Here is a 16,953-nt window from a genome sequence, read left to right on the forward strand (position 1 = left end):
CTAAGAATGAAAATGAAAAAAGACAAAGAGAAGAATACTACTAGTTGCACATTTCGGAACAGTTTCAGACTACAATGGAGGTCAGCTCCCCTCCTCAAATAAGAAAACCACCCATATTTACATCCATACAGCGAGTGAATAGCCACCTTTGCCTTGCTTGAGGGGTTTGAGTACCTTAAGACCCCTGGTGCAACAGTATGTTGCCTAGAGATTCCAGAAATGACTGAGCAAAATGTACCGACGACTGGTGGTCAAGAGGTAACATGATTTTGTGATATGTCTGGAGAGGTAATTGATGTGATTGAATGCAAGGTGCATTGTATGAACTGAAAAGTCAAGCGCTCCAAACCGTCTAGTGCTCAAGGAAGAAAGCAGTAAGGAGTAAGAGGGAAAAGCCCTATATAGATGTCTATGTTTGTTCATGCGCATTGCTCAGAATTGTGTTGTTTTTAATGATGTAACTGGTCATAAGTGATTGTCTGTTGCTCTGCAAAGTGTGGTGTAGCTAGCAAGCTTTCTTGGGAAGGAGAGCAATGACTCATGGGCTTGAACAGGACCTGGATGATGTCACTCTTGCTCAGCAGCAGGCCAGCGTGAGCACCTGGTGGCAGGGCATGTATCAGGTGCTGTGGAGGAGTCCTGCCACAGGATACATACACATGACCTTGTCAGAATACACTGAGAACTTGGAACACAAATAATGAACATGATTTTTGCTTTGAGAGAGGACAAGAATGATAAGTCACTCAAAGATCCTCATGACTCGCTGTAGTTAAGGTCACGTAGGGACATTTCTTGAGGTTAGTCAAGTAGGTCCTGCTTGTCGAACACCAAATAAAATAATGTGATACAGTACATTTCAGTCCCCACTAGTGCTGGGGTTCCTCCACCTTGTGTGCAGACTCTGGGGGGCTGTGTGTCTGCTGTGTTGATGCCAGCCATGCACATTTAATAGGCATGTGGTCTACAGCTAGTTTTACGGCTGCAGAAATAAAAGGAAGACGAAAAAGAACGATGAGTAAATCAGTGTTGTTACTCTTAGTCCTTGTTGTATTTGAGCAGCAGAGGGCGCAGTGCTGCAGGAGGGAGAAGCAGAATGGAGATTGAAGATGAGGGAATAGCGGCGGTGAAGAGTATTTAGGGCCAATATTCAGAGAAGTGGACAGGTGAAGAAGAGAGTGCAGGCGCGGTATTGCATGAGTGAATGGCTGCTTCATTGGCTGACTATCCTTTGATTTAAACAAAAGGTCTGTGCGAAGCCCTTGAAGACCATGTGCCTGTTTTGTGTCAACTTGTTCAATTGAATACATTTCAACAACATTAAAATAATAAAACTCAAACTTTTTCTATCACACCACAAGTAGAGCACACTATGAAAGTGCAAGGAAACTTCTCCAATCAAGCAAAAAAGTATTTTTAAAAAAAGTTTAAAAAAAGTATACATTTATAATCCAATTTCCATTTGACGCACCTCATTCTGCATCATTTTTTCAACTTTTTCAAGTCCCAAAAGGGGTTTTTCACTGACTGTGTATTTTTTATTGTTGACCCTTCACACACATTCAAGATGCCAAATAAGTTCAGGTCAAAGTTTGGTCTCCTTCTGAAGCCTGGTGACAACATGGAGCAGGTCTCTGAGAAGCTCTTTAAGTACAAAAACTACAATTTTCCTGTAAGTTACACGACAGCAGAGTACATTGATGGGCTGCAGAACTTTGAGATACGGGACAGTGACATATATCTGGTGACGTATCCAAAGTCAGGTAAGATTTTCCGTTGTTTAATGTGGCATAAGAGAGGAGAGATGATTTTTGTGTTGTCACCCAGGAACAATTTGGACTCAGCAGATCATAATCTTGATCATGAATTTCGATGGTGAGAAAAAAGAATATCCCAACAACTCTGAAGAGATGCCATGGCTGGAGTACTTGGAGGGGCGAGAACCTTACTCCACGCGTCCATCACCGAGGCTCTTCAGCTCTCACCTCGTGCCAGTTTTCATGCCACCAGGGCTGAAGGAGAAGAAGGCAAAGGTCAGAGCTCAAAATGAAGATGGAATAGGACCACATAACATTCTCAAAGAGTTTCCAATATTTAAACGTTTTTTTTTTTTTTTTAAATTTTCTGCCTCATCAGACATTTTAACAAAATGTGATGGCAAAAATGAATATAAAGGTACTACTTCTTTTATGACATTTACTTGGTGAATGTGCAAAAACTCAGTGTTATGTTTCGGTTTTTGTTTTCCTTTGTTCTGTTCAGCATCACAGCAGCGCAGCTGGATCCCATCCACTGATCAAGCCTTACTGATTTCTATGCCTGAGTTCCAGTCTTCTGTGCTGTGAAGCTGAACAGAGCGAAGGAAAAGGAAACAACACACAGGAAAGCAGGAAATAACAAAATAAAAGCACACAAAACCCAAAACATAACACAGAGAACCAGGGTTACATCTATCTGACTACAATTATTCTTTCTCCATTAAAAGCCCTTTTCTTTTACTCCCTTTTCAGAAGTTGTTGTTTCTGAGTATTTTGACTTTTAAACTACATTTTCCTATTTGCTAATGTAGTACTGTTTTTTTTCTGTCAGATGATTTATGTGATGAGAAACCCAAAGGATGTTGCTGTGTCATTTTACCACTTCTCCAAAATCTTCTGCGACCTGGAGACGCCCAAGAATTTCAACCAATTATTGGAGGACTTCTTACATGGAAATGGTGAGTTTGTCTTTCCTTCCTCTCAATCTGATCATGGTGCGCTTTCAAGTTGTGAGACCCAGGCTGGTTGTGCTCGAGGTGTCTGTTTCCCTTTGTTTTTAATAGTTTGTCAAGATGATCGAGCTTTTGTGTGTCAGTCAAAGGGATCAATTGTGATGCTATCGAATAAATACCCTAAAATCCGCAGTTTCAAAAAGTTGGATACAAAACTCTGACAGAAAAGTAATATGTTCATTTTAAAGTAGATTCTAAAGATTTCAAAAGCCCCACCTCCATTTAAGTGTACATGTTGGAGTGGAGAGGGGTGTGAGGCTTGGGGGTTGAGTCGATATTAATTTGCTGATTTGCCAGTGCTCTGTTCGTCCTGGTTCGACCACATCAGAGCTTGGCAACAGGAGAAGGACAACTACAACATCCTGATGTTGAGCTATGAGGACATGGTGTTGGTAAGAGGTGGTCTCTCGACACTATGATGGACATGCATCTGTCCCAGTGAAGCAGGACTCTTCTGGTTCTACTCTAGGATCTGGAAGCAGCTGTGAGGAAGATCTGCAAGTTTCTGGGGAGGAACCTGAGTGATGCTCAGATCCAACAGGTCGTCCACAAGTCCACGTTTAAGAACATGCAGGAAGATGAACGAGCCAACTACAAGTTTATTCCAGAAGAAAGACTCAGTGGCGACTTCATGCGCAAAGGTAGAACTGAAACACAACAGCCATATGATTTGGAGTCAAACTTCATCTGATGTGTTGCAGGTAAAATCGGTGACTGGAAGAACACTTTCACTGTGGCCCAGAGTGAGCAAGTCGATCGTCTACTTCAGGAACGACTCAGTGACCTGCCACTGAAGATCATCTGGGAGTGATGCTGGGATTTACCTCAAATTCTCCAGTAGTAGAGTCCTGCAGGGTTTCTGTGAAATAAAGTCAACTGTATCAAGAGAAATGTGATTCTTCTTTCTGTGATTACATGGTCCAACTGAACAGCTCGCTGGATATAATTCCTGCACTAGTTCATTATGCTTTTACTTCCTCTTGCTATTTATCTCCCTTCATACACTGGAGAATATTGAAGATGCAAATTTTCAGCATGCATTTTTTCCTCTATGATCAAAGGCACCATGACTCTTATTTTAAATTCAGTGAAAAAGATTGGGATCATTTTGATCACCCAAATAATTTGTTGCATAGTCCTCACCATTTTCTTCAGTTGTTGTCCAGAACAGGGTTCTATGTCATATGTGCTCCTCTCATGGCCTTGGCTGTTGGTTTGTCAAGTATACAGCTTTAGCTTACTTCAGCTCCCTCTGCTCTCTGGTGGGGCATTTTACAACCTGCTTGTACTTGGGAAGCTCCTCGCTCAGATTCGCCTTGTTGAAGTCACCAAGCACAATCACAGTGGAGTCCGGGAAAAATCACTCCACATGCATGACCTGATCCGGGAGCACCTACTGAGCTTCATAGACGTCCTTCACTATAAGACATTCCAGAGACGGAGAGCAGTGCTGAAAAATCACCGTCACGTCCATTAACCAGCGATCATTGATGTAGAAGCACACTCCTCCACCTTTGGTTTTGGTTCTTGTGAGCTCCGGAACCCGGTCCGTGCGGTGAAGCTGGAATCCCTCCAGATGAAACGCAGTGTCCGGCATGAAATCGCCCAACCATGTCTCCGTGAAACACAAAACACAAGAGGGTGGAAAGTCCCTGGTCCTTCTCAACATCAGCGCCAGTTCATCCATCTTATTACTGAGTGGGCGGACGTTGGAGAGGATTATCCCAGGAAGGCAAACAAGCGCACGTTTCCCTCTCCTTCTCAGTCTCTTCCACACTTCGAAACTGACACCAAAAATACTGGTAGTAAGTCATAGCCCTGATATTCATCACTGATGCCGTGTGTAAGAATGCGTGGATGCTCCATCAAAACACAAAAATAAGCAAAATCACACACATGATAATTCCAGGCCAGTTCTACAGTGAAGCAATACACATTTAGATACAGCGCCTGACTAATAACTACAGATGAACACACACGGGAAAACATGTAAATCAGCATTTACAATTCTAGACACGTGTCTTGAATTGTAAAGTAAATTGTAAAATAAACACTGATGACACCAAAAAGCTAAACCCCAGCGCAACTCCAGTATCTACTAGCCAATGCAAAACACAAAAAAAGAACATTGTATACATATTGCACTTTCATAAATTTTTCACGTTTTGCAAAACCTTTATGTGGATGCCCATTGGCATGCAATTCCCTCTGGCATTGAACACTGGATACAGCCGCAAAATTGAGCAAAAAAACCCTGGTGACATCATGACGCAGCTTCTTAAAGGGACAGTTACATTAGGTTTGCAGATTGAAAGTGTGTTTTTCCTGTTGACCCTTCACACACAGGTAAGATGCCATATAAATCAAAGTCCAAAGTTTGGTCTCTGTATGAAGCCAGGCGTCAACATGGAGCAGGTCTCTGAGAAGCTCTTCAAGTACAAAAACTTCAATTTTCTAGCAGGTTTCACGACAGCAGAGTACATCGATGGGCTGCAGAACTTCGAGATACGGGACAGTGACATATATCTGGTGACGTATCCAAAGTCAGGTAAGATCTTAGGTTGTTTTCTGTCACTAGAGAGGAGAGATGATCTTTGTGTTGTCACCCAGGAACAATCTGGACTCAGCAGATCACAGTCTCGATCATCAATTTCGATAGTGAGAAAAAAGAATATCCCAACAACTTTGACGCGATGCCATGGCTGGAGTACTTGGAGGGGCGAGAACCTTACTCCACGCGTCCATCACCGAGGCTCTTCAGCTCTCACCTCGTGCCAGCTTTCATGCCACCAGGGCTGAAGGAGAAGAAGGCAAAGGTCAGAGCTCAAGATGAAACTGTGATACATGAATGTGTGACACCATCTCATGGGCTTTGCTATGGGTATTACTTCCAAGGCAATGTCTTGGCCCTGAAAAAGCATATGTCACCCAGCAGGGGCAGCATAACCCTCCGCAATAAAAGGGGTCCACCTCTTATAGTCTCCAGTTCAAATGATTCAGAGAAAGCTGGTCAGATGGACAGCACGCTCAGAGGCCGTCACACACATTCGAAGAATCAAGGGCGCATTCTGTATCCCAGAGGTTCTATGCGCTTTGCCCTCTAACCGACTTTGCGATGGGTTAAGACCAAGCAAAGACTTGTTGGTAAATGTATTCTTAGCTGAACACTGCAAGACCCACACGTGGCACATCAGTCAGGGTGTAGGTCTGAGGAAATCAGGCACCTAACTGGATGAGCTCCAGTGGTCCTGACATCATGTCAAGGAAAAATATAATAGTTGGTGTAACCATGCACAACGGTGCCAGAGCAATGTTTCCCCAACAGGTGACTCTTGAGTGAAAACCGGCCAAACCCCGATTTATCTTTTAGAGCACATTTCCTTTGAGAAATCTACTTCCTTTTGGCAAATTTCTTACAATATTTTTGAATATATTGATGTTTTTTTTCCTCAGATCATTTACGTGATGCGAAACCCAAAGGATGTTGCTGTGTCATTTTACCACTTCTCCAAAATCCTCTCTGACGTGGAAACGCCTCAGAACTTTGATCAATTTTTTGAGGACTTCTTACAAGGAAATGGTGAGAACTTCTTGTTGTTGATGTTACAATCAGCAGCAGCACCAAAAAGGCGCTTCACTGAAATGTGTTTTTAAATGAAGGCACAGACCGTAGCTGAGAGGTGGTGAACATTTTATTTTTTTTTACCTGTGTTTCAATTTGCTTTTATTGTCTTAGATAAGATGTCCTCATATAACCAACAGATATGACTTGACTGACGTGCTTAGGTCAAAGTTTGAACCTTGGCGAACATTTCACTCAGAGAGGAGTCCACACGACTAGGATGAAAAATGCAAGATACAGACCAAGTCACCATGCTTTACTGTTTCTGTAATTCTCGTTTCCCCAAATATATGTACCTAAAATGTTTTGTAAAAAGAGCCGCACTAAGTGCTTTTGGCATCTCTAGCATTTCCATATTAATTGCTATATACTGCACATATAACTTGGTTGTCATGTACTGTAGGTAACTGGACTGAAGAGAGTACAGGTTTGTTGTGTTCCCTTGCTTCAAAAACCTGACCTAAATTTGTGTGTCATGTCAGCAGACACTGTTGACTTTTAAATGCACCATTCCATTAAAGTCGGTCTTAGTGTTGTAGTTGAGACCACCTCGTCCAAAACAGAGTCGAGACCTAGACCATAGCAAACAAAGACGTCTGGACAAAAAAACACACAGATCCAAACAAACCTACTTATTAACTTGCTGACCACCGATTTGACAGTGGGCGCCTCATCCTGGTTCGACCACATCAGAGCTTGGCAACAAGAGAAGGACAACTACAACATCCTGATGTTGAGCTATGAGGACATGGTGTTGGTAAGAGGTGGTCTCTCGACACTATGATGGACATGCATCTGTCCCAGTGAAGCAGGACTCTTCTGGTTCTACTCTAGGATCTGGAAGCAGCTGTGAGGAAGATCTGCAAGTTTCTGGGGAGGAACCTGAGTGATGCTCAGATCCAACAGGTCGTCCACAAGTCCACGTTTAAGAACATGAAGAAGGATGAACGAGCCAACTACAAGTTTATTCCAGAAGAAAGAATCAGTGGCGACTTCATGCGCAAAGGTAACAGTGAAACACAGCAACCACATTCAAAGACATTGAGTCTCACTGTAGCCAATGTGTTGCAGGTAAAATCGGTGACTGGAAGAACACTTTCACTGTGGCCCAGAGTGAGCGAGTCGATCGTGTACTTCAGGAACGACTCAGTGACGTGCCACTGAAGATCATCTGGGAGTGATGCTGGGATTATCCTCAATTCTTTTTGTGAGATCAAATTAAATGAATTGACTTGAGAGTAGTTTTGATTTCCTTTTGCTGCCATTCACTTTGCCAACATAGATAGCATCAACATAGCAGACACACAGCCCCCCAGAGTCTGCACACCTGGTGGAGGAACCCCAGCACTAGTGGGGACTGAAATGTACTGTATTACATTATTTTATTTGGTGATCAACGAGCGGGACTTCCGTGGCTAACCTCCAGAAATGTCCCGGCGTGAACTTAACTACAGCGAGTCATGAAGATCTTTGAGTGACTTATAGTTCTTGTCCTCTCTCAAAGCAAAAAACGTGGTCATCATTTGTGTTCCAAGTTCTCAGTGTATTCTGACAAGATCATGTGTATGTATCCTGTGGCAGGACTCCTCCACAGCACCTGATACATGCCCTGCCACCAGGTGCTCAACCTGGCCTGCCGCTTAGCACGGTAACACAGTTTTGAGCAATGCTCATCAATAAATACATTTCTATTCACATTATTTTCCCTCCATCCTCCACTTTCTTCCTTGAGCATCGACGGTTTGGAGTGGTTCATTGTTCAGTTCATACAATACAACTTACGTGGGGTCTCAACTGATACTGTCCGTCATACTGGACGGGTACTCACACCCCTCAAGCAAGGCAGGGCGGCTATTCACACCCTATGTGGATGTAAACACCCCATTGAATGGGGGGTTTCCCTATTTTGTGGAGGGGAGGAATACAATTCTGCTAGTTATATTTTTGCATCGTCATTTTAAGCGGTGAAGCACTGTGCCGCTTCTCTCACAGAAAGGTGCAATACAAATAAAGTGTACTCACTCACTGATGTTGAGTATGATGGTGAGCACTCATATAAAGTAGATTATGGAGATGGAAATAAGGAGAGCATGTATAAACCACGAGGCCAGTGTTTTAAATGATTCAAAGATAAACTGTGGAGTCTAGCTCAACAAAATGCGTGGTACAAATGGGACTAGCGAGGAATGACTCAGGAAGAATATATGATTTGCATGACGTGCCCAAAAGAACTCCCACTTGTGATTCCAGGGAAATAGACGTCCAAGGAACACACTGAAACTCAACAGAAACAGTGCAGGGAAAGCACCTTTAACTCAACTATACAGTACTATGGATTTTTAAAATGATCAGTGTGTGGTCTTGGCTGCAGGATTTAATGCCAACATCTGGTGGCTCATGCGAAACAACAAAAAGAAATGCAGGTGAAAAGGCTTTTAAGTGTGATTTCCTGTACTCTGCCTTCATTTTAAGTGTAAATGTAACGCAGGTGAATCGGTTTCACCTCAGGTGACACAATGTTCTCAGCTGTCAGATGTTCTCAGAGTCCAAGCAGTTTGGTTGCGACGAGGACTCTTTTGTTAGTTGTTATTTTGGCTGAATTTTTGCTTTAAAAAGTCTTGAGGAGCCCTACATTACTGGGAATAAATGACCCAAATATCACAAATATGCACACAACATTTCTAAATTCAAATTGACTTTTAACATTCCTGACAGCGCCATGGACATATAGCTTGACATATGATATGCATGCAGTCGTATTGAAGTACTGAAGTAGGCATTGCTTTCTTTCTTCAAAAATTCCCACTTTGCATATGATCAAACTTCTATTATACTACAAACCAGGATAAAGAAAGGACATGCCAAAACAAAGCAGAAAGCATTTGCAAGACCTGAGGCTGTTCGATGAGAACCAGGGCGGAACCAAAAACACTTTGGTAACCAGTCATGAGTTGTTCTTGTATGTGGTATAACATTTTTGTGACGTCCTCTTTTCATATGAAAATGATTGAATACCAAAGTGAATCTCGTGTCCTGATGAGGGTAGATGAAAATGCTTAACAGATGCTAGAGCTTTTACTGCTGTTGAAATGTTTTTTTTTTGCTGTAAAGATTGACACAGAATAGGCACATGGTCTGCAAGGCCTTCATCACAGGTCTTTTTTTTGAATATGTATTGGCACAAATAATCTTTACTTGTATTTTGCTTGTGTTCTTGACCATGAGACCAGTCCATCACTGCTCCTCAGATTTGTCAGGAAGATATTGTTGCGTCCAACTACTACAACTAGTTTTACGGCTGCAGAAATAAAAGGAAGACGAAAAAGAACGATGAGTAAATCACTGTTGTTACTCTTAGTCCTTGTTGTATTTGAGCAGCAGAGGGCGCAGTGCTGCAGGAGGGAGAAGCAGAATGGAGATTGAAGATGAGGGAATAGCGGCGGTGAAGAGTATTTAGGGCCAATATTCAGAGAAGTGGACAGGTGAAGAAGAGAGTGCAGGCGCGGTATTGCATGAGTGAATGGCTGCTTCATTGGCTGACTATCCTTTGATTTAAACAAAAGGTCTGTGCCGAAGCCCTTGAAGACCACGTGCCTGTTTTGTGTCAATTTGTTCAATTGAATACATTTCAACATTAAAACAATAAAACTCAAGGTTTTTCTATTGCACTGCAAGTAAGGAAACTTCTCCAATCAAGCAAAAAAAAAATAAAAATAAAAAAAAATTGCATATATATATATATATATATATATATATATATATATATATATATATATATATATATATATATATATATATATATATATGTATGTGCACCTCATTCCACATAATTATTTCAACTTTTTCCCAAAAAGGGTTTTTCACTGACTGTGTATTTCATTGTTGACCCTTACCCCTACACAGACAAGATCCCATATAAGTTCAGGTCAAAGTTTGGTCTCCTTCTGAAGCCCGGTTTCAACATGGAGCAGGTCTCTGAGAAGCTCTTTAAGTACAAAAACTACAATTTTCCTGCAGGCCTCACGACAGCAGAGTACATGGATGGGCTGCAGAACTTTGAGATACGGGACAGTGACATATATCTGGTGACGTATCCAAAATCAGGTAAGATTTTCAGTTCTTTTCTGCCACTAGAGAAGAGAGATGATGTTTGTGCTGGCACCCAGGAACAATCTGGACTCAGCAGATCACAGTCTCGATCATCAATTTCGATGGTGAGAAAAAAGAATATCCCAACAACTATGATGAGATGCCGTGGCTGGAGTTCTTGGAGGGGCGAGAACCTTACTCCCTGCGTCCATCACCGAGGCTCTTCAGCTCTCACCTGACGCCAGCTCTCATGCCACCAGGGCTGAAGGAGAAGAAGGCAAAGGTCAGAGCTCAAAATAAAGAAAAAGATTCTTATTTTCTGCATGTTTAATGAATGAACATCGTCAGACATGTAGTTCACAAAATGTGAAAGCAAAAAACAAAAACAGAGTACAATTGTTCTTTCTTCATTAAAACCACTTTACTTTCACTCCCTTTTTAGAAGTTGTTGTTTATTAGCTTTTTTTTAAACCACAATATTCTATATTTCTTATTGGCTAATGTAATAATGTTTTTTGTCAGATCATTTACGTGATGCGAAACCCAAAGGATGTTGCTGTGTCATTTTATCACTTCTGCAAAATCCTTTCTGACCTGGAAACGCCTCAGACCTTTGATCAATTCTTTGAGGACTTCTTACAAGGAAATGGTGAGAACTTGTCGTTCCTTCCTCTCAATCTCAGCATGTCTTTAGTTCGAGTTGGTTCTGCTCAAGGCTTTTTTAATTGTTTGTGAAGGTGATCGAGCTTCCATGACTCAGTTAAATGTATCAGCTGTGATGCTATCGAATAAGCAAAAAGGCCCTAAAATCCGTAGCTCCAAAAAACTGAGAAAGGTAATTTGATCATTTACAGTCAATATTCTGGGCTTGTGTCGTGACAGGTGACAAAATTGGGACAATATAAGGACTTATCTTGCAAAGTAAAATCTAAAATAGTAATAATCTAAGCCATCTAGACTTTTCCTGATTTCCAGGAGGGGAGGGAAGGGTTTCTGACACGCAGAGCAGAGAAGGTTTCCCTACAAATTCACACACCATCTGCTGGAAAGGGGATGAGTGCAGTGTTAAGTCAGGAAACAACATGAGAAGTGACCCACCTTGAAAATGTCAGGCATGTGTGGCACTGTGTCTGTAGCTGGTCAGTTTCTTCTGGTGGGACAGTAACAGTTTCAAAAGCCTAACCTCCATTTAAGTGTAACATGTCAGGCAGGAGGGGTGTGTGGAGGTTGGGGGGTTGATTCTATATTCATTTGCTGATTTGCCAGTGCTCGGTTCATCCTGGTTCGACCACATCAGAGCTTGGCAACAGGAGAAGGACAACTACAACATCCTGATGTTGAGCTATGAGGACATGGTGTTGGTAAGAGGTGGTCTCTCGACACTATGATGGACATGCATCTGTCCCAGTGAAGCAGGACTCTTCTGGTTCTACTCTAGGATCTGGAAGCAGCTGTGAGGAAGATCTGCAAGTTTCTGGGGAGGAACCTGAGTGATGCTCAGATCCAACAGGTTGTCCATAAGTCTACGTTCAAGAACATGAAGAAGGATGAACGAGCCAACTACAAGTTTATTCCAGAAGAAAGACTCAGTGGTGACTTCATGCGCAAAGGTAGAACTGAAACACAAAAGCCATATGATTTGGAGTCAAACTACATCTGACGTGTTGCAGGTAAAATCGGTGACTGGAAGAACACTTTCACTGTGGCCCAGAGTGAGCGAGTCGATCGTCTACTTCAGGAACGACTCAGTGACGTGCCACTGAAGATCATCTGGGAGTGATGCTGGGATTTACCTCAAATTCTCCAGTAGTAGAGTCCTGCAGGGTTTCTGTGAAATAAAGTCAACTGTATCAAGAGAAATGTGATTCTTCTTTCTGTGATTACATTGTCCAACTGAACAGCTCGCTGAGTAGAATTCTGAAACGAGTTCATTATGTTTTTACTTCAACTTGCTATTTTTCTCCCTTATTCGCTCACAAATACACACAAATTTCCAGCGTTCATCTTTTCTTCTACGATCAAAGGCACCATGACTCTTATTTTAAATTCAGTGAAAAGTATTGGGATCATTTTAATCTCCCAAATAATTCATCATTTTCTCAAGTTGTTGTCCCAAACAGGGTTCTATGCCACATGTGCTCCTCTCATGACCTTCACTGTTGGTTACCTCGAGCCACTGGCCTTGGCTTCAGACTTTGATTGATTGGCTGTCCATCCAGGAAGGCACCTCCCACCACATATAAGCCCCTTTCTCCCCCACCACTTTGCTCCTTTTCCACACAGTCTTGATCACCATCAGTGCTTTTGGTTCGTAGTCATGGATCGTCGTGTGGATTCGCTGAGTTTTTCCCAAATATCATCTGGTCACATCATCTGACCATACGTTGGCCAAGTGGAGTCGGCACCGACAGCCTTCCCTGTGGATGAGATGCCATGGAGGAGGAGGATTTTTCGTCTTCAATTTACATGAAGACACAGAAGAAGGCCTCAAGCCTGTTTTTGTGTGTCCCAAAATAGTGCAGCTCTGGAGACACTCGGGCCAAGGACTTGGAGTCTCCTCTCTCCATCTGTGCGTCTTCCAGAGCATATGGCAGTACTCCACTGTGGTGGGTGTGGACGACACCAAGGGGCTCCCACTGCTAGGGGAAACCCTTGGGTTCTGCTTGCCGCCATCCACCTCCTTGTGGACTGCAAGACAGCGCTGTTCCGAGGTCAGTGCCTCCAGATGGATTGATCAATAGCGAAGGCCATTCTGGGGCCATGTACATATTCATAGAACTGCGGTTACATTAGGTTTGTACATTGACAGTATGTTTTTCCTGTTAACCGTTCACACAGAGAGAAGATGCCACATAAATGAAGGTCCGAAGTTTGATCTCTGCATGAAGCCAGGCGTCAACATGGAGCAGGTCTCTGAGAAGCTCTTCAAGTACAAGAACTACAATTTTCTTGCAGGTCCCATGTCAGTAGAGTACATTGATGGGCTACACAACTTTGAGATACGGGACAGTGACATATATCTGGTGACGTATCCAAAATCAGGTAAGATATTAGGCTGTTTTCTCCCACTGGAGAGGAGAGATGATCTTTGTGTTGTCACGCAGGAACAATCTGGACTCAGCAGATCATCATCTCGATCGTCAGTTTCGATGGTGAGAAAAAAGAATATCCCCACAACTTTGACGCAATGCCATGGCTGGAGTACTTGGAGGGGCGAGAACCTTATTCCCTGCGTCCATCACCGAGGCTCTTCAGCTCTCACCTTGTGCCAGTTTTCATGCCACCAGGGCTGAAGGAGAAGAAGGCAAAGGTCAGAGCTCAAAATGAAACAGTGATACATGAATGTGTGACACCATCTCATGGGCTTTGCTATGGGTGTTACTTCCAAAACAATGCTTTGGCAGTGAGAAAGCTCACGTCACCCAGCAGGGGCAGCATAACCCTCCGCAATAAAAGGGGTCCACCTCTTATAATCTCCAGTTTAACTGATTCAGAGAAAGCTGGTCAGATGGACAGCACGCTCAGAGACCGTCACACACATATTCGTGGAATCATGGTTGCATTCTGTAACCTGGAGTTTCTGCTTCATGTGTGCTCTGCCCTCTAACCGACTTTACTATGGGTTAAAATCAAGGGTAGAGAATAAACGTATTCTCAGCTGAACGCAGACATGACCCACGTGTTGAGCCTCAGTCGGGGTGCAGGTCTTAGGAAAATGGAAGAGCATGGAAGACTAGGACGTCGAACTGTAAAAGTCCTGAATAAAAGTGTGTATTGCTCGCCAAACCGCTTTGCGGAGGCCAAGGCTGGCAATAGGGCCTCCGTATAAGACGTTAAAAAGACATAATGATCTTTTGGTGGACGGAGTCTCTGTGCAAAATACTTATGACCAACAGGTGACTCTTGGGCAAAAACTGGCCAAACCCAGAAAAACAATCTGCAATGACCTACGAAGAGATCTGTAAAAGGCAAACAAAACCCGGCACAAAATGTCGACTACCAAAGCAGTCTTGGGTCTGCCCAACTGCTCCTCACAGCACTGCGAGAAAGATCACCATCAAGAATTACACGCAGTAATGGTGGGTGCACCACTCGCACCCAACACACTGTTGACCACAGAGCTGCTAAACAACCAGAAGAAGAAACCTGATTGTGGCAGTGCAGGAATCCACCTGTTAGAGCAGCCTTGCTGACATATTGTCCCAGTGAGACTGTTGGCTTGTTACATGTGAATAACATTTCCATGCAATAAATACGATGATGGTACTTCCTCTTTTATCACATTCCATTTCTCTCACAGCACATGCACATAGAACCAGTTATGTCCAGCTGAGAATAATTTTTAATCTTGAAAAGCAAATGTCTTTTCAGAAACTTACTCCCTTTTAAGGCATTGTTTTTAGGACGTGTTTCAAGCAAAACATCCAATATTTCTGAATTTAATGATGTTTTTGTTTTTTCGTCAGATCATTTACGTGATGCGAAACCCAAAGGATGTTGCTGTGTCATTTTACCACTTCTCCAAAATCTTTTCTGACGTGGAAACGCCTCAGACCTTTGATCAATTTATTGAAGACTTCTTACTTGGAAATGGTGAGAACTTGTCGTTCCTTCATCTCAATCTCAGCATGATGCCAGTTAGAGTTGTGAAACCCAGGCCGGTTCTGCTCGAGACTTCTGCCTCCCCACAATGTTAATTGTTTGCAAAGGTGATGGAACTTTCATCTTTTTATCGATGGTGATAAGGAACGGTTAAAATGTCATAGCCAGCAGTCGCACCAAAAAGACACTTCACTGACATATGTTTTTCAATGAAGGCACAGAGTGAAGCTGATATGTGGTGAACATTTTTTTCTGCGTTAATCTGTGTTTTAAATGACTTTTGTTGTCTCAGATAAAATGGGTGAAACCTTCACTGATAACTAAGAGATATGACTTGACTGAAATGCTTCAGTCAAAGTTTAAACCTTGGTGAATGTTTGACTCAGAGAAAAGTACACATTACTAGGATGAGTGACCATGCTTTACTATTTCTGTCATTTTCATATTCCAAATGTATGTATTTATAATGTTTTGTAAAAAGTTATGCATAAAGTGATTTGGTCATCTCTAGCATTTCCATATTTATGGCTATATACGTATAACTTGGTGGTTATGTCGACTTGTGTCCTGAGACCAAGTCGAGACCATGACCAGTGTGGGAGGTGTGAGACCAAACCTGAAGCCAAAATGAACATGAGAAATGTTGATAAAACTGACTGTCATTTTTATATCAGGGCAGAAGGGGGTGTTGTCAGCAACAGCTACCTGTCACATACAAGGGAACTTGTAATCTAACTTAGTTACTTTTTAAATCAAGCGATCAGCAATAACAGATTCATGTCACGATCGTTATCCCTGTACTGGTCATGACTCTCTTGAAGCCTGGATGAAAAAACACACAAATACTCAATAAACCTGTCTCCTTTCCACTTAATAACTTGCTATCATTCATATGACAGTGGCCAGTTCGTCCTGGTTCGACCACATCAGAGCTTGGCAACAGGAGAAGGACAACTACAACATCATGATGTTGAGCTACGAGGACATGGTGTTGGTAAGAGGTGGTCTCTCGACACCATGATGGACATGCATCTGTCCCAGTGAAGCAGGACTCTTCTGGTTCTACTCCAGGATCTGGAAGCAGCTGTGAGGAAGATCTGCAAGTTTCTGGGGAAGAACCTGAGTGATGCTCAGATCCAACAGGTTGTCCATAAGTCTACGTTCAAGAACATGAAGAAGGATGAACGAGCCAACTACAAGTTTCTTCCAGAAGAAAGACTCAGTGGCGACTTCATGCGCAAAGGTGGAACTGAAAAACAGCCACATTCAAATACTTTGAATCTCACTGTACCCAATGTGTTGCAGGTAAAATCGGCGACTGGAAGAACACTTTCACTGTGGCCCAGAGTGAGCGAGTCGATCGTCTACTTCAGGAACGACTCAGTGACGTGCCGCTGAAGATCATCTGGGAGTGATGCTGCGCTAAATTCAAAATGCTATAGTAGCAGGGTACTCCAGGGTCTCGGTGAAATAAAGTACAATGAATTACCAGACATTTGCAGACATGGATAGCGCCATCCATTCTACCCACCTTATAGATGCACCCCAGCTCTTGCCGTGAGTGAAATACAACACGCAATTTTGTTTGGTGTTTGACAAGCTGAACCTGCCTGTCAAAGCCTCAAGAAATGCTCCCACATGGCCTGAAAGCGAGAAACATATTCATCGTGTTCTGTCTTCTGGAAAGCCCATTTGTATGTATCCTGTGGTGGCACTGCCGAACCCTTGTGTGTCCCACAGAGCCAAAGCCAAGTGAAAAGCCACCTTGAAAGACAAGCTGTTAAGCAGGACCCAGTCTAGTGTGTGAGATGGCTCGAAAAAAAGGATTGACTAATGAGTCAAACAATGCCCGTCTTCATACTAGCTATGG

The 16,953-nt window shown here is 42.8% G+C and overlaps 4 protein-coding genes across 4 annotated transcripts; all 4 read left to right on the forward strand.

Annotated features, from left to right (window-relative positions):
• The first annotated feature begins 1,621 nt into the window (after positions 1-1,621).
• LOC128757026 (amine sulfotransferase-like) lies at positions 1,622-3,581 on the forward strand. The gene is made up of 6 exons (XM_053862004.1): positions 1,622-1,763; positions 1,828-2,033; positions 2,590-2,716; positions 3,068-3,162; positions 3,240-3,411; positions 3,472-3,581. The coding sequence occupies exons 1-6, from the start codon at positions 1,622-1,624 to the stop codon at positions 3,579-3,581; spliced, it is 852 nt and encodes a 283-aa protein (XP_053717979.1).
• Positions 3,582-5,151: 1,570 nt separating this feature from the next.
• Positions 5,152-7,618, forward strand: LOC128757028 (amine sulfotransferase-like). Its single transcript, XM_053862005.1, has 6 exons — positions 5,152-5,318; positions 5,381-5,586; positions 6,224-6,350; positions 7,055-7,149; positions 7,227-7,398; positions 7,464-7,618. The coding sequence occupies exons 1-6, from the start codon at positions 5,159-5,161 to the stop codon at positions 7,571-7,573; spliced, it is 870 nt and encodes a 289-aa protein (XP_053717980.1). The 5' UTR covers positions 5,152-5,158; the 3' UTR covers positions 7,574-7,618.
• Positions 7,619-10,354: 2,736 nt separating this feature from the next.
• Positions 10,355-12,261, forward strand: LOC128757745 (amine sulfotransferase-like). Its single transcript, XM_053863259.1, has 6 exons — positions 10,355-10,496; positions 10,559-10,764; positions 11,004-11,130; positions 11,748-11,842; positions 11,920-12,091; positions 12,152-12,261. The coding sequence occupies exons 1-6, from the start codon at positions 10,355-10,357 to the stop codon at positions 12,259-12,261; spliced, it is 852 nt and encodes a 283-aa protein (XP_053719234.1).
• Positions 12,262-13,381: 1,120 nt separating this feature from the next.
• LOC128757761 (amine sulfotransferase-like) lies at positions 13,382-16,498 on the forward strand. The gene is made up of 6 exons (XM_053863281.1): positions 13,382-13,523; positions 13,586-13,791; positions 14,948-15,074; positions 15,983-16,077; positions 16,155-16,326; positions 16,389-16,498. The coding sequence occupies exons 1-6, from the start codon at positions 13,382-13,384 to the stop codon at positions 16,496-16,498; spliced, it is 852 nt and encodes a 283-aa protein (XP_053719256.1).
• The last annotated feature ends 455 nt before the right edge of the window (positions 16,499-16,953 follow it).

This window comes from Synchiropus splendidus, chromosome 4 (genome assembly GCF_027744825.2).
Source record: "Synchiropus splendidus isolate RoL2022-P1 chromosome 4, RoL_Sspl_1.0, whole genome shotgun sequence".
Classification (NCBI taxonomy): Eukaryota; Metazoa; Chordata; class Actinopteri; order Syngnathiformes; family Callionymidae; genus Synchiropus; species Synchiropus splendidus.

Excerpts from the sequence above, each read along its gene's own strand:
- LOC128757745 (XM_053863259.1), top strand. The coding sequence starts at position 10,355 with ATGGAGCAGGTCTCTGAGAAGCTCTTTAAGTACAAAAACTACAATTTT. Across the intron at positions 10,497-10,558 it reads GGTGACGTATCCAAAATCAG|GAACAATCTGGACTCAGCAG; the intron begins GTAAGATTTTCA and ends GCTGGCACCCAG. Across the intron at positions 12,092-12,151 it reads TGGTGACTTCATGCGCAAAG|GTAAAATCGGTGACTGGAAG; the intron begins GTAGAACTGAAA and ends GACGTGTTGCAG.
- LOC128757026 (XM_053862004.1), top strand. The coding sequence starts at position 1,622 with ATGGAGCAGGTCTCTGAGAAGCTCTTTAAGTACAAAAACTACAATTTT. Across the intron at positions 2,034-2,589 it reads TGAAGGAGAAGAAGGCAAAG|ATGATTTATGTGATGAGAAA; the intron begins GTCAGAGCTCAA and ends TTTTTCTGTCAG. Across the intron at positions 2,717-3,067 it reads GGACTTCTTACATGGAAATG|TGCTCTGTTCGTCCTGGTTC; the intron begins GTGAGTTTGTCT and ends CTGATTTGCCAG.
- LOC128757761 (XM_053863281.1), top strand. The coding sequence starts at position 13,382 with ATGGAGCAGGTCTCTGAGAAGCTCTTCAAGTACAAGAACTACAATTTT. Across the intron at positions 15,075-15,982 it reads AGACTTCTTACTTGGAAATG|TGGCCAGTTCGTCCTGGTTC; the intron begins GTGAGAACTTGT and ends TTCATATGACAG. Across the intron at positions 16,327-16,388 it reads TGGCGACTTCATGCGCAAAG|GTAAAATCGGCGACTGGAAG; the intron begins GTGGAACTGAAA and ends AATGTGTTGCAG.
- LOC128757028 (XM_053862005.1), top strand. The coding sequence starts at position 5,159 with ATGAAGCCAGGCGTCAACATGGAGCAGGTCTCTGAGAAGCTCTTCAAG. Across the intron at positions 5,319-5,380 it reads GGTGACGTATCCAAAGTCAG|GAACAATCTGGACTCAGCAG; the intron begins GTAAGATCTTAG and ends GTTGTCACCCAG. Across the intron at positions 7,399-7,463 it reads TGGCGACTTCATGCGCAAAG|GTAAAATCGGTGACTGGAAG; the intron begins GTAACAGTGAAA and ends AATGTGTTGCAG.